General features: G+C 50.6%; 1 protein-coding gene across 1 annotated transcript; it reads right to left on the bottom strand.

Annotated features, from left to right (window-relative positions):
• Positions 1-3,048: 3,048 nt before the first annotated feature.
• ccdc177 (coiled-coil domain containing 177) lies at positions 3,049-7,780 on the bottom strand. The gene is made up of 3 exons (XM_064965043.1): positions 7,690-7,780; positions 6,020-6,924; positions 3,049-5,964 (listed from the first exon to the last, which is right to left on the bottom strand). The coding sequence occupies exons 2-3, from the start codon at positions 6,916-6,918 to the stop codon at positions 3,357-3,359; spliced, it is 3,507 nt and encodes a 1,168-aa protein (XP_064821115.1). The 5' UTR covers positions 6,919-6,924; positions 7,690-7,780; the 3' UTR covers positions 3,049-3,356.
• Positions 7,781-15,792: the final 8,012 nt, after the last annotated feature.

Genomic DNA, 15,792 nt, shown 5'->3' with positions numbered 1-15,792 from the left:
AATGATGACCACCAATCAGAAGCATTATGATGACACACCAAATGATGACCACCAATCAGAGAGCACCAAATTGATATGACACACCAAATGATGACCACCAATCAGAGAGCACTATGATGACACACCAAATGATGACCACCAATCAGAGAGCACTATGATGACACACCAAATGATGACCACCAATCAGACACTATATGACACACCAAATGATGACACCAATCAGAGAGCACTATGATGACACACCAAATGATGACCACCAATCAGACACCATTATGATGACACACCAAATGATGACCACCAATCAGAGAGCACTATGATGACACACCAAATGATGAGAGCACTATGATGACACCAAATGATGACACCAATCAGAGAGCATATGATGACACACCAAATGATGACCACCAATCAGAGAGCACTATGATGACACACCAAATGATGACCACCAATCAGAGAGCACTATGATGACACACCAAATGATGACCACCAATCAGACAGCATTATGATGACACACCAAATGATGACCACCAATCAGAGAGCACTATGATGACACACCAAATGATGACCACCAATCAGAGAGCACTATGATGACACACCAAATGATGACCACCAATCAGAGAGCACTATGATGACACACCAAATGATGACCACCAATCAGAGAGCACTATGATGACACACCAAATGATGACCACCAATCAGAGAGCACTATGATGACACACCAAATGATGACCACCAATCAGAGAGCACTATGATGACACACCAAATGATGACCACCAATCAGAGAGCACTATGATGACACACCAAATGATGACCACCAATCAGAGAGCACTATGATGACACACCAAATGATGACCACCAATCAGAGAGCACTATGATGACACACCAAATGATGACCACCAATCAGAGAGCACTATGATGACACACCAAATGATGACCACCAATCAGAGAGCATTATGATGACACACCAAATGACCACCAAATATGATGACACACCAATCCACCAATCAGAGAGCACTATGATGACACACCAAATGATGACCACCAATCAGAGAGCACTATGATGACACACCAAATGATGACCACCAATCAGAGAGCACTATGATGACACACCAAATGATGACCACCAATCAGAGAGCACACACCAAATGATGACCACCAATCAGATGATGACACCAAATGATGACCACCAATCAGAGAGCACTATGATGACACACCAAATGATGACCACCAATCAGACACCATTATGATGATACACCAAATGATGACCACCAATCAGAGAGCACTATGATGACACACCAAATGATGACCACCAATCAGACACCATTATGATGATACACCAAATGATGACCACCAATCAGAGAGCACTATGATGACACACCAAATGATGACCACCAATCAGAGAGCACTATGATGACACACCAAATGATGACCACCAATCAGAGAGCAGTATGATGACACACCAAATGATGACCACCAATCAGAGAGCAGTATGATGACACACCAAAAATTGTTGGATGGATCCTTTTAGACCTCTTCTAATGCCTCTTAAGGGAAAAGTAATCCATAAAGAATCAGATTACGTTACTGGGTTTGGGGAATCCAAAAGTTGATTTTGCACAGGTAGCTAGCAACTGTAACGAATTACATTTACAAAGTAACCTGTCCAACCCAGGCTATAGCCAAGCACATGGTAACCAGTAGTAACCAGTAATCCAGGGTAGTAACCAGTAGTTAACAGCAGTAACTAGTAACCAGTAGATACCAGTAGTCCAGGCTAGTCAGTAATTACCAGGAACCAGTAGTCCCTGGTAGTAACCAGTAGTTACCAGTAGTCCAGGGTAGTCAGTAGTTACCAGGAACCAGTAGTCCAGGGTAGTAACCAGTAGTTACCAGTAGTCCAGGATAGTCAGTAGTTACCACTAACCAGTAGTCCCGGGTAGTTACCAGTAGTCCAGGGTAGTCAGTAGTTACCACTAACCAGTAGTCCCGGGTAGTATCCAGCAGTTACCAGTAGTCCAGGGTAGTCAGTGGTTACCACTAACCAGTAGTCCCGGGTAGTAACCAGTAGTTACCAGTAATCCAGGGTAGTCAGTAAATACCAGGAACCAGTAGTCCAGGGTAGTAACCAGTAGTTACCAGTAGTCCAGGGTAGTCAGTAGTTACCACTAACCTGTAGTCCCGGGTAGTAACCAGTAGTTACCAGTAGTCCAGGGTAGTCAGTAGTTACCAGGAACCAGTAGTCCAGGGTAGTCAGTTGTTACCAGAAACCAGTAGACCCGGGTAGTAACCAGTAGTTACCAGTAGTCCAGGGTAGTCAGTAGTTACCAGGAACCAGTAGTCCCGGGTAGTAACCAGTAGTTACCAGTAGTCCAGGGTAGTCAGTAGTTACCAGGAACCAGTAGTCCAGGGTAGTAACCAGTAGTTACCAGTAGTCCAGGGTAGTCAGTAGTTACCACTAACCAGCAGTCCGGGGTAGTAACCAGTAGTTACAAGTAGTCCAGGGTAGTAACCAGTAGTTACCAGTAACTAGTAGTCCCAGGTAGTAACCAGTAGTTACCAGTAGTCCAGGGTAGTCAGTAGTTACCAGGAACCAGTAGTCCAGGGTAGTCAGTAGTTACCAGGAACCAGTAGTCTCGGGTGGTAACCAGTAGTTACCAGTATTCGAGGGTAGTCAGTAGTTACCAGGAACCAGTAGTCCTGGGTAGTAACCAGTAGTCCAGGGTAGTAACCAGTAGTTACCAGTAGTCCAGGGTAGTCAGTAGTTACCAGGAACCAGTAGTCCTGGGTAGTAACCAGTAGTTACCAGTAGTTACCAGTAGTCCAGGGTAGTCAATAGTTACCAGGAACCAGTAGTCCAGGGTAGTAACCAGTAGTTACCAATAGTGCAGGGTAGTCAGTAGTTACCAGGAACCAGTAGGCCCGGTTAGTAACCAGTAGTTACCAGTAGTCCAGGGTAGTCAGTAGTTACCAGGAACCAGTAGTCCAGGGTAGTATCCAGTAGTTACCAGTAGTCCAGGGTAGTAACCAGTAGTTACCAGTAGTCCAGGGTAGTCAGTAGTTACCAGGAACCAGTAGTCCAGGGTAGTATCCAGTAGTTACCAGTAGTCCAGGGTAGTCAGTAGTTACCGGGAAGCAGAAGTCCAGGCTAGTCAGTAGTTACCAGGAACCAGTAGTCCAGGGTAGTAACCAGTAGTCCAGTGTAGTAACCAGTAGTTACCAGTAGTCCAGGGTATTAACTAGTAGTAACCAGTAGTTACCAGGAACCAGTAGTTCACCAGTAGTCCAGGGTATTAACTAGTAGTAACCAGTAGTAACCAGTAACCAGTAGTTCACCAGTAGCATGAAGGTGTGCCTCATCACTTGTCATCCAGGCTGGCTTTGAACTGGAACTGGGCCTCTAGATCCATCTTATCAAAGGTCCTCATGTTGGTCTCCTCCCTGACCCGGTCCCGTACGTGGAAGGAGGCACGGGCGGTAGAGCGAGCGCTCTCCAGCACGGCTCTCTTCTCCCTGAAGATCTGCTCACTCTTCTCCAGCTTCCTCTCGATGGACTGGAGGAGCTCCATCCTCCTGGCTAGCTCTTCCCCTTCCACACGCTGTCTGTTGAGTCGTTGTAGTCTCTCCTTCTCCTGCCTGCTCTGTACTGCTCTCTGGGATTTCTCCTTGGCCCTCTCCTCTGCCACCAAAGCTGCCTGCTGGGCCCGTCTCTCTGCTTCCTTGGCCCGGGCCTCCACCTGCTGTTGCTGCTGTTTCTCCCTCTTCTCCGCAGACCTCCTTGCCTTCTGAATCTGCTGCTCCTCCCTCTTAGCCTTCTCCTTCAGCTCCTTGTCTCTCCTCTCTACGATCTGTTCATAGTTCTCCAGGGAACGGCTCAGCTTCTCCTCAGCAGCCTTCCGTGCATCCTCCCGCTCCTCCTCCTCTCTCCGGGCAATCTCCCTGATCAGGGCTGCGTGGCGCCTCCTCTCGGCCCTGTTCAGTCCCCGGCGCTCCTCGTGGGCCTGGTGCTCCTTCTCCTGCTTCTTCAGCTCAGCAATGGTAAGTTTCTCCTTGAGGAGTAGCTGCTCCTGCTCCAGCACTGCAGCCCTGTCCTCCTCTAGAGCCTTGAGGTTCTGCTCCTGCTGTTCCTTCTTCTGTTTCTCCTCCCTGGCAGCCTGCTGGAGCCTCTGCTGCCGACTGCGCTCTTGCAGCTCTGCCAGCTCCCTCCACCGCTCCTCACTCTCCGCCACCTGACGCAGCTTAGCGGCCGACGACTCTCTCTCCTGCTGGCTGAGCCGACGCTGGCGGTGGGACACCTGCGACTGCCACGCCCGCTGGCACTGCAGCACCGCCCGTTGCTTCTCCCGGTCCTCCCGCTCCCGCTGCAGGTCCCCCAGGCGCTTCTCGCTGTCCCACTGCAGGTGAGCCACGTAGCGCGTCTGGCTCATGATGTCCTCCTCCTGGTACCGAGCCAGCATCAGAGCAGCGATCTTCCTGTCCCGCTCCGGAACCGCCTTCAGCCCACGACGCCGCACCTCCTTGACGATACGCTCCACCTTCTGGGTGGTCTGGAGGGAGTGGCTGAGGTCCCCAAGGCTAAGGCTCCTCCCCATCAAGGAGTTGAAGGTGGCCAGGGTGCGGGCACGGGGGGAGGAGGACTTGGCCCAGGGGTCTCTGGGTCCATCCCAGCTGTAGGAGGAGGAGGCGCCGGACTCCTCTCCAGAGGAGGTGCAGGTGGTGGTGGAGGTGTTGGTAGAGGTGGAGATTGTATCCATCCTCCTTTGTAGGGACTCAAGGGAGTGGCTCTTCCCTCTGCCCTTTGGAGTGGACACAGGGTGGCCGTTGTGGTGAGGGAACGGCCCTCCTAGACCCCCTGTGATGCCATTGAGGGCTGCTGTAGTCGGGGTGACTGGGCTCTGCACGGAACTCTTGAAGATGGTGGATGTCATGGAGGTGGTTGTTCTGGGGAAAGAGGAAGGTTTGGAGGCTGATCTGGGGAAGGTGTTGGAGGCTTTCGGCATGGTGGTGCTGCTGCTGGGGATCTTTCTGACCACTGGAGGTGGACCTGAGACAGGGCGGGGCGCCTTGGTTAGTTCTGAGGATTTAGGATGTTTAGCAGAACCAAAACCACAGTCCAGACCTTTAGATGATGAGGACGCAGAGCTGAATGAGCTGGTCTTAGAAGACTGCAGAGAGCTACTTTTAGCTAGAAGATTTGTACTAGTTTTATTAATGCTTGGACCTGGTGTTGTAGAAGCAGCTCTAGAGGTCTGTCCTGTACTACTGGGGGAAGGTTTAGATTTAGTAGGACTAGAGGCCACAGGGCCTGGTTTAGATAGCGGAGTTAAGCTGGATGTGTGCTGTTCCTCTGTTGATGATGCAGAATGTCCGTTGACTGCAGCCTGAAGGATTCTCCTCTTATCTTCCCGTATGATCCTCTCTCTCTCCTCCCGGCATGCTCTCAGCTTGGCGTGCCTGTCCTTCTCATACACCTCAAACATGCCCGTCGCCACGCGCATGGACCGTCCCGGGGCCTCACGGGCGAAGTCTGACAACGGGCGCGACAAGATCTCCACGGGCTTGACCCCGCAGCGGGCGCAGGCCTCCAAGGAGCGGGGGCTGGTCAGGACATAACGGCTTCCCTCTGCCACCGGGGTGTCGAAGTTATATAGGTCCAGGTGCAGCTTGGGACATGGTTCTCTGGGCTCTGGGTCGCTGCTTGGAGGCTGGAGGTCTTGAGGTAGAGGGTTCAGAGCTTGGCTGCTGTTCGACAGGGGGGTTGCTGCCTCCAGACTGACCTGAGGGCTCTGTAGTTGGGTATGTGGAGTGGAAGGCTGGAAGTCTGGAGGGGCAAGGTGAGGAATCTGAAGCTGCCTGTCCGGAGGGCCCTGAAGCTGGGGCTGGGTGTGGACTGGGAGGCTGGAAGTCTGGAGGGCCCTGAAGCTGGGTGTGTGGACTGGGAGGCTGGAAGTCTGGAGGGCCCTGAAGCTGGGTGTGTGGACTGGGAGGCTGGAAGTCTGGAGGGCTTGGAGAATGAAGTTGCCTGTCCGGAGGGCCCTGAAGCTGGGGCTGGGTGTTTGGACTGGGAGGCTGGAAGTCTGGAGGGCTTGGAGAATGAAGCTGCAGGTCCGGAGGGCCCTGAAGCTGGGGCTGGGTGTGTGGACTGGGAGGCTGGAAGTCTGGAGGGCCCTGAAGCTGGGGCTGGGTGTGTGGACTGGGAGGCTGCCTGTCCGGAGGGCCCTGAAGCTGGGGCTGGGTGTTTGGACTGGGAGGACTGGCCTCCTGTGCAACAGGGGGAGGAGCTACCATCCTCTCCCCCAGCCCAGCAGAGTGTATGGGTGTGGTCTCTGCATCATTGCCACCCACACCCTCGCCCTCCTCTGTTGCTTTCCCATCAGCCTGGTCTGGTAATCTGGTGGGTGCAGAGGCCTGGTCTGGTAGTCTGGTTGGTGCAGAGGCTTGGTCTGGTAGTCTGGTGGGTGCAGAGGCCTGGTCTGGTAGTCTGGTGGGTGCAGAGGCCTGGTCTGGTAGTCTGGTGGGTGCAGAGGCCTGGTCTGGTAGTCTGGTGGGTGCAGAGGCCTGGTCTGGTAGTCTGGTGGGTGCAGAGGCCTGGTCTGGTAGTCTGGTGGGTGCAGAGGCCTGGTCTGGTAGTCTGGTGGGTGCAGAGGCCTGGTCTGGTAGTCTGGTGGGTGCAGAGGCCTGGTCTGGTAGTCTGGTGGGTGCAGAGGCCTGGTCTGGTAGTCTGGTGGGTGCAGAGGCCTGGTCTGGTAGTCTGGTGGGTGCAGAGGCCTGGTCTGGTAGTCTGGTGGGTGCAGAGGCCTGGTCTGGTAGTCTGGTGGGTGCAGAGGCCTGGTCTGGTAGTCTGGTGGGTGCAGAGGCCACCGGCAAGGCATCCATCTGCTTCCCCTTGGTCTGGTCCTCTGGCTCAGATGGGTCAACCATAGCTGGCTAATATTAGAACAAGAGAGGGAGGAGGGGGGGAGGGAATTAATGTAGAGGAATGGGGTGAATAGAAGACAGAAATGGAAGCAGCAGGATTATATCAGGCCATCTCTGTCCTACTCTGTCCAGGGCTTAATCTGTCTGTATGTCTGTCTGTGTGGGTGAGGGAATATCTGGCACATATTTGCCATGCGACGGACGATGCTTCTGCTGTAGACATTCATACATGACTCACATTCGCTGATCATGTTCCTGTTGAGGCCCTTCTATCATCAGGGGACTTTAATTGACCGACAACAAGAAGTAATGACGATGACGGAGGCACCTATTCACTTATATGAATTATTTTACATGGCTATGAACAAGCACAGGATGCCTGCTGCAATGCACATATCGTACACAGGTCGAACACACAGCCTAACAGACTGACCCCTTGTTACAGGCAATTCTTTTCCACATCCCAATTAAATGTGCATTACAGAGAATAGAATAGAGCCATATAATAAAAAATAAACAAATTAAAGATACTTTAAATATTACTATTTTATTACTTATTAATTGGTAATTCATAGGCCTACATACATCAAACATAGTGTATTCTATGTCTGCAGGCCCACGTCTACCAAAACAACTCCTGTCACATCGCATCAACAGATAATCAACACAGATGACACATCTCACCTCAAACCGAGATAGTTCCCCCCCCCCAGATTAAAACAATGAGCATTAATATGTATGTAACCTACTGACTGAAACAAAACCGTCACTAACCTGCCACTTTAACGATTGTTTCCTAAACCGATGCTATCTAGTTCCAAATGAGTGCGTTTTTAGTCCCCTCCACACCCTGCATACTACCAGGTGACGGAGGAATTACTCTGTGCGCTGACAGACCCAGCGATGGAAGATCACAGACGTCACCGCGACCTCTGAGCGACGCGACACAGACGCCGTCTTTCTCCCTCTGTTACACAGGGCCGTTCTTGATGACACGACTCGATCCATGTCTTTCAACTCTTCGTGTTTACATTTGTCTGCAGCTTCTATATTTTTTTAACCGCAAGTAGCTAGGCTATGTTCTGTGGGGTCGGTTTTAGTCTCGGTGCTAGGCTGGTGTGCTCAGTCTCCACCTGCTGTTCTGCTCTCTCCCGCATCTCTCCATCCCTCCATCTCATCTCTTCATCCGCTACTACAGCCCCCGCCTGCTTCTGCTGCTGCTTGTGACAATATGATAAAAAATATTGTGCAATGGCACTGCAATACAATCTCCCCTTCTCCCTTTGTCTGCTTATCTTACATTATAAAACGACAATATTATATTACTGCAATCATAGAATAATATTGGATTATAATATTAGATTATTTCCAAAATATAGCAGTATTGCATTTCTTATCTATTTTGCAGCAATATACCGAAGGCCTATGTAGGCCATATGAAGCCTATAATTGTAAACGATTGACCACTAGGATTTTTATACAATGTTACATTTCCTAGGCTTTAGCAGAAAACAAATCGAAAACAGTAGTTACCCAGTAACTCACTTACCTTATTAAAGATACCAAAAGCTTCCAAAAAATACATGTTTATTATTCAAGCTATTAATAGACAGGATCCTGTGTTCAACGTTCAAATTCTGTGTTATTTCATCCATCTGCAGCGAGCCATCTGCCATAGACAGTATATATCTGCCCGGGGGCTTCGGTGGGGGTGGCCAAGACTGCAATGAACCCATATAGCCACTAGGGGATGCTGTAGGCTCATTGTATGAGCTTTACAGCGCTGCAATTTACAGAGCCTTCAGAAATAATGAATACCCCTCGATTTATTCCACATTTTGTTACGTTACAACCTGAATTCAAAATGGATTAAATCACCCATCTACACACAATACCCCATAATGACAAAGTGACCAAAATATTTTTGGACATTTATGCAAATCTTATTTGCATAAATATTCACACCCCTGAGTCAATTGTTTGTAGAAGCACCTTTGACAGTGATTACAGCTGTGAGTCTTTCTGGGTAAGTATCTAAGAGCTTTCCACACCTGGATTGTGGCTGAGAAGGAAATGGCTGAGATAGCATATGGTCTGCCTTTTGGTACCTGTTGTCTATCATATTGTGATTGTCTTGTATATATTAGGGATTGAACGCTTTATATATTAAGGGTATGTGAGACAAGGGAGATGTACTGTACCTGTCCGTAGTTGTTTATTAGGAAATGGAATTGTACTAATTATCTCATGTTATCAAACGAACAGCCATTTTGTCAGTCATTGTCTGTTGCTGCCACTATTACTGCCTAACCTGCCTAACCTGCCTAACCTCGCCTCCCACTTTGCTCTTCCCCCGTCCCTCTTCCCCCGTCCTTCTTCCCCATTCCTCCTTCCCCCTTCCCCCGTCCCTCTTCCCCATTCCCTCTTCCCCCATCCCTCTTCCCCATTCCTCCTTCCCTCTTCCCCCATCCCTCTTCCCTATTCCTCCTTCCCCCTTCCCCCGTCCCTCTTCCCCATTCCTCCTTCCTCCTTATCTCATCCCCATTCCTCCTTCCTCCTTCCCTCTTCCTCCTTCCCCCGTCCCTGTTCCCCATTCCTCCTTCCCCCTTCCCTCTTCCCTATTCCTCCTTCCCCCTTCCCCCTCCCCTCTTCCCTCTTCCCCATCTTCCCTATTCCTCCTTCCCCCTTCCCCCTTCCCTCTTCCCTATTCCTCCTTCCCCTTCCCCCTTCCCCCATCCCTCTTCCCCATTCCTCCTTCCCTCTTCCCCAATCCTCCTTCCCCCTTCCCCTTCACTCTTCCCCATTCCCCCTTCCCCCTTCCCCATTCCCCCGTCCCTCTTCCCCATTCCTCCTTCCCCTCTACCCCCCATCCTCTTCCCCATTCCCCCTCCTCCCTCTTCCCCATTCCCCCCCCTTCCCCTTCCCCATTCCCCCGTCCCTCTTCCCCATTCCTCCTTCCCTCTACCCCCGTCCCTCTTCCCCATTCCCCCCCTCTCCATTCCTCTTCCCATTCCTCCTTCCCTCTTCCCCATTCCCCCTTCGCTCTTCCCTATTCCTCCTTCCCCCTTCCCCCTTCGCTCTTCCCTCTTCCCTCTTCCCTCTTCCCAATTCCCACTCCCACCTTCCCCCGTCCCTCTTCCCCATTCCCCCGTCCCTCTTCCCCATTCCTCCTCCCCTCTTCCCCATTCCTCCTTCCCTCTTCTCCATTCCCCCTTCCCCCATCCCCTTCCCCATTCCTCCTTCCCTCTTCCCCATTCCCCCTCCCACCTTCCCCCGTCCCCCTTCCCCCTTCCCTCTTCCCCATTCCCCCGTCCCTCTTCCCCATTCCCCTCCCACCTTCCCCCGTCCCTCTTCCCCATTCCTCCGTCCCTCTTCCCCATTCCTCCTTCCCTCTTCCCCATTCCCCCTTCCCCCTTCCCCCATCCCCTTCCCCATTCCTCCCCCCATCTTCCCCATTCCCCCTCCCACCTTCCCCCTTCCCTCTGCCCCATTCCTCCTTCCCTCTTCCCCATTCCCCCTTCCCCATCCCTCTTCCCCATTCCTCCTTCCCTCTTCCCCATTCCCCCTTCCCATTCCTTCCCCTTCCCTCTTCCCCATTCCCCCTTCCCTCTTCCCCATTCCCCGTCCCTCTTCCCCATTCCTCCTTCCCTTCTTCCCCTTCCCCTGTCCCTCTTCCCCCTTCCCTCTTCCCCCTTCCCTCTTCCCCATTCCCCCCTTCCCTCTTCCCCATTCCTCCTTCCCTCTTCCCCATTCCCCCTCCCACCTTCCCCCGTTCCCCTTCCCCCTTCCCTCTTCCCCATTCCCCCTCCCTCTTCCCCATTCCCCCCCACCTCCCACCTTCCCCGTCCCTCTTCCCCATTCCTCCGTCCCTCTTCCCCATTCCTCCTTCCCTCTTCCCCATTCCCCCTTCCCCCCCCATTCCCCCATCCCCCTTCCCCATTCCTCCTTCCCTCTTCCCCATTCCCCCTCCCACCTTCCCCCTTCCCTCTGCCCCATTCCACCTTCCCTCTTCCCCATTCCCCCTTCCCCCGTCCCTCTTCCCCATTCCTCCTTCCCTCTTCCCCATTCCCCCTTCCCTCTTCCCCATTCCCCCTTCCCTCTTCCCCATTCCCCGTCCCTCTTCCCCATTCCTCCTTCCCTCTTCCCCCTTCCCCTGTCCCTCTTCCCCCTTCCCTCGTCCCCATTCCCCCTTCCCCCTCCCAATTCCCCCCATTCCCCCTTCCCTCTTCCCCTTCCCTCTTCCCCATTCCCCCCCTTCCCTCTTCCCCATTCCTCCTTCCCTCTTCCCCCTTCCCCCGTCCCTCTTCCCCCTTCCCCCGTCCCTCTTCCCCATTCCTCCTTCCCCATTCCCCCTTCCCTCTTCCTCCTTCCCTCTTCCCTATTCCTCCTTCCCCCTTCCCTCTTCCCCGTCCCTCTTCCCCATTCCTCCTTCCCTCTTCCCCATTCCTCCTTCCCTCTTCCCCATTCCCCCCCATTCCCCCTTCCCCCTTCCCCTTCCCCATTCCTCCTTCCCTCTTCCCCATTCCCCCGTCCCTCTTCCCTCTGGTGGGCCCTTTTCCTATTGGTTTTTAAAATTAAATCAATCAATCAATTGTGCAACATTTGCCCATTATTATTTTCAAAATTCTTCAAGTTCTGTCAAATTGGTTGTTGATCACAGCTAGGCAAACCATTTTTAGGTCTTGTCATAGGTTTTCAAATAGATTTAAGTCAAAACTGTAACTTAGCCACTCAGGAACATACACTGTCTTCTCCAGTGTAGATTTTGCCTTGTGTATAAGGTTATTGTCCTGCTGAAAGCTAAATTAATCTCTCAGTGTCTGGTAGAAAGCAGGTATTGTGGAGTAACAGCAATGTTATTTTTTCCTATCACAGCATTCAACTCTGTAACTGTGTTAACACAGTCACCATTGGCCTCATGGTGAAATCCCTGAGCGGTTTCCTTCCTCTCAGGCAACTGAGTTAGGAAGGACTTCTTTATCTTTGTAGTGACTGGGTTTATTGATACACCATTCAATGTGTAATTAATAACTTCACCATGCTAAAAGGGATATTCAATAAATCTGTGTTTGAAATTCACTGCTCTACTAAGGGACCTTACGGAATCCCTTGCCACATGCGCAGAGCAGCTGGCTGAAGTGTTTACGGACATATTGAATCTCTCCCTATCCCAGTCTGCTGTCCCCACATGCTTCAAGATGTCCACCATTATTCCCGTACCCAAGAAAGCAATGGTAACTGAAGTAAATTACTATCGCTCAGTAGCACTCACAAACATCATCATGAAGTGCTTTGAGAGACTATTCAAGAATCACATCACCTTTACCTTACCTGTCACCCTAGACTCACTTCAATTTGCATATCGCCATCACACTGCACACTGCCCTATCCCATCTGGACAAGAGGAATACCTATGTAAGAATGCTGTTCATTGATTATATCTCAGCATTCAACACCAAAGTACCCTCCAAGCTCATCATTAATAACTTGGTCATAGACTTCCTGACGGGTCACCCCCAGGTGGTGAAGGTAGGAAACATCACCTCCACTTCGCTGATCCTCAACACTGGGGCCTTACAAGCATGCGCTCTCAGCTCCCTCCTGTACTCCCTGTTCACCCATGACTGTGTGGTCACGTGCGCCTCCAACTCAATCATCAAGTTTGCAGACGATACAACAGTTGTAGGCCTGATTACCAACAAAGATGAGGAGGTCATTGTTGGTAAGCCTACAAGGTGGAGGCGAAGGCCCTGGCAGAGTGGTTGCAGGACAATAACCTCTTCCCTCAACGTGAATAAAACGAAGAAGCTGAACGTGAAGGAAACAGCAGAGCGAGCTCGCCCCTGTCCACATCGACGGGACCGCAGTGGAGAAGGTGAAAAGCTTCAAGTTCCTCGACATACACATCACCGACGGGCTGAGATGGTCCACCCACACAGACAGTGTGGTGAAGAAGGTGCAACAGTGCCTCTTCAACCTCAGGAGGCTGAAGAAATTTGGCTTGTCACCTAAAACCCTGAAAAACTTTTACAGATGCACAATCGAGAGGATCCTGTCCAGACAGCGTACTTACTGACTCCAGACATTTCAGGCCTGTTCAACCCGCTATCATCCAAAGGCGAGGTGCATCAAAGCTTGGACCGAGAGACTGAAAAACAGCTTCTATCTCAAGGCCATCAGACAGTTAAATAGCCATCACTAGCTGACAACTACCCGGTTACGCAACCCTGCACCTTAGAGGCCGCTGCACTATACACAGTTGAAGTCGGAAGTTTACATACACTTAGGTTGGAGTCATAAACTTGTTTTTCAACCACTCCACAAATTTCTTGTTAACAAACTATAGTTTTGGCAAGTCAGTTAGGACATCTACTTTGTGCTTGACACAAGTCATTTTTCCAACAATTGTTGACAGACAGATGATTTCACTTATAATTCACTGTATCACAATTCCAGAAGTTTACATACACTAAGTTGACTGTGCCTTTAAACAGCTTGGAAAATTACAGAAAATTATGTAATGGCTTTAGAAGGTTCTCATAGGCTAATTGACATCATTTGAGTCAATCGGAGGTGTACCTGTGGATGTATTTCAAGGCCTACCTTCAAACTCAGTGCCTCTTTGCATGACATCATGGGATAATCAAAAGAAATCAGCCAAGACCTCAGAAAAACAATTGTAGACCTCCACAAGTCTGGTTCATCCTTGGGAGCAATTTCCAATCGCCTGAAGATACCACGTTCATCTGTACAAACAATAGTACTCAAGTATAAACACCATGGGACCATGCAGCCATCATACCGCTCAGGAAGGAGACGCATTCTGTCTCCTAGAGATTAATGTACTTTGGTTTGAAAAGTGCAAATCAATCCCAGAACAGCAGCAAAGGACCTTGTGAAGATGCTGGAGGACACCTGTACAAAAGTATCTATATCCACAGTAAAATGAGTCCTATATCGACATAACCTGGAAGGCCGCTCAGCAAGGAAGAAGCCACTGCTCCAAAACCCCCATAAAAAAGCCAGACTATGGTTTGCAACTGCACATGGGGACAAAGATCGTACTTTTTGGAGAAATGTCCTCTGGTCTGATGAAACAGAAATAGAACTGTTTGGCCATAATGACCATTGTTATGTTTGGAGGAAAAAGGGGGAGGCTTGCAAGCCGAAGAACACCATCCCAACCGTGAAGCACGGGGGTGGCAGCATCATGTTGTGGGGGTGCTTTGCTGCAGGAGGGTCTGGTGCACTTCACAAAATAGATGGCATCATAAGGAGGCAAAATTATGTGGATATATTGAAGCAACATCTCAAGACATCAGTCAGGAAGTTAAAGCTTGGTTGCAAATGGGTCTTCCAAATGAACAATTACCCCAAGCATACTTCCAAAGTTGTGGCAAAATGGCTTAAGGACAACAAAGTCAAGGTATAGGAATGGCCATCACAAAGCCCTGACCTCAATCATATAGAAAATGTGTGGGCAGAACTGAAAAAGCGTGTGCGAGCAAGGAGGCCTACAAACCTGAATCAGTTATACCAGCTCTGTCAGGAGGAATGGGCCAAAATTCACCCAACTTATTGTGGTAAGCTTGTGGAATGTCAAGTCAAACAATTTAAAGGCAATGCTACCAAATACTAATTGAGTGTATGTACACTTCTGACCCATTGGGAATAAATAATTTTCTCTACTATTATTCTGACAATTCACATTCTTAATTAAAATAAAGTGGTGATCCTAACTGACCTAAGACAGGGAATTATTATTTGTATTAAATGTGGTAAAAACTGAGTTTAAATGGTTAAGGTGTATGTACTCCTCCGACTTCAACTGTACATAGACTTGGAAATATTGTCCACTTTATTTAATAATGTTTAAATAATATTTACATACTCCCACACTGGCTACTTTATTGAATAATGTTTAAATGCTGTTTACATACTGCTTTACTGTCACGCCCTGGCCTTAGTTATCTTTGCTTTCTTAATTATTTTGGTTAGGTCAGGGTGTGTCATGGGGGATTTTGTATTCTGTTCATGTGTAGTTTTTCTCATTAAAAACCATGGACACCTACCACGTTGCGTATTGGTCCGATCTTCAGAGGAAGAGGAGGACATCTGCCGTGACAGAATCACCACAACAGGACCAAGCGGTGTGGTGACAGGCAGCGGCAGGAGGAGCAGCGATGTCAGGATTATTGGACTTGGGAGCAGAATCTGGACTATACGACTTGGGAGGAGATAGACAGCTGGGCGGAGAGTGCCGGAGCCCGCCTGGGATTCGTTGGAGCAGTGCGAGGAGGGTTATAGGATAATGGAGTAGGAGAAACGAGCACGGCGGCGCGGTAGGAAGCCCGAGAGTCAGCCCCAAGAATGTATTGGGGGGTGGCACACAGGAAGTGTGGCGAAGCCAGGTAGGAGACCTGCGCCAACTTCCTGTGCTTACCGGAGGGCGAGAGAGACCTGGCAGGAACGGTGTTATGCAGTGGGTGTCCCCAGTGCAGGTGCATTGCCCGGTGCGGTACATACCAGCTCCTCGTATCGGCCGGGTTAGAGTGGGCATCGAGCCAAATGCCATGAAGCCGGCTCTACGCATCTGGTCCCCAGTGCGTCTCCTTGGGCCGGCTTACATGGCACCAGCCTTACGCATGGTGTCCCTGGTTCGCCAGCACAGCCAAGTGCGGGCTATTCCACCTCGCCGCACTGGCAGGGAGACCGGGAGCATTCAACCAGGTAAGGTTGGGCAGGCTCGGTGCTCAAGAGCTCCAGTGCACCTGCACGGTCCGGTCTATCCAGTGCCACCTCCACGCACCAGCCCTCCGGGGGCAGCTCCCCGCACCAGGTCTCCTGTGCGTGTCCAGAGCCCAGTACTCCCTGTTC

Source organism: Oncorhynchus masou, unplaced genomic scaffold (assembly GCF_036934945.1).
Source record: "Oncorhynchus masou masou isolate Uvic2021 unplaced genomic scaffold, UVic_Omas_1.1 unplaced_scaffold_2261, whole genome shotgun sequence".
Taxonomy (NCBI): domain Eukaryota; kingdom Metazoa; phylum Chordata; class Actinopteri; order Salmoniformes; family Salmonidae; genus Oncorhynchus; species Oncorhynchus masou.
Note: the sequence above shows the minus strand (reverse complement) of the source record. Positions and strands in the feature narration are given on the sequence as shown.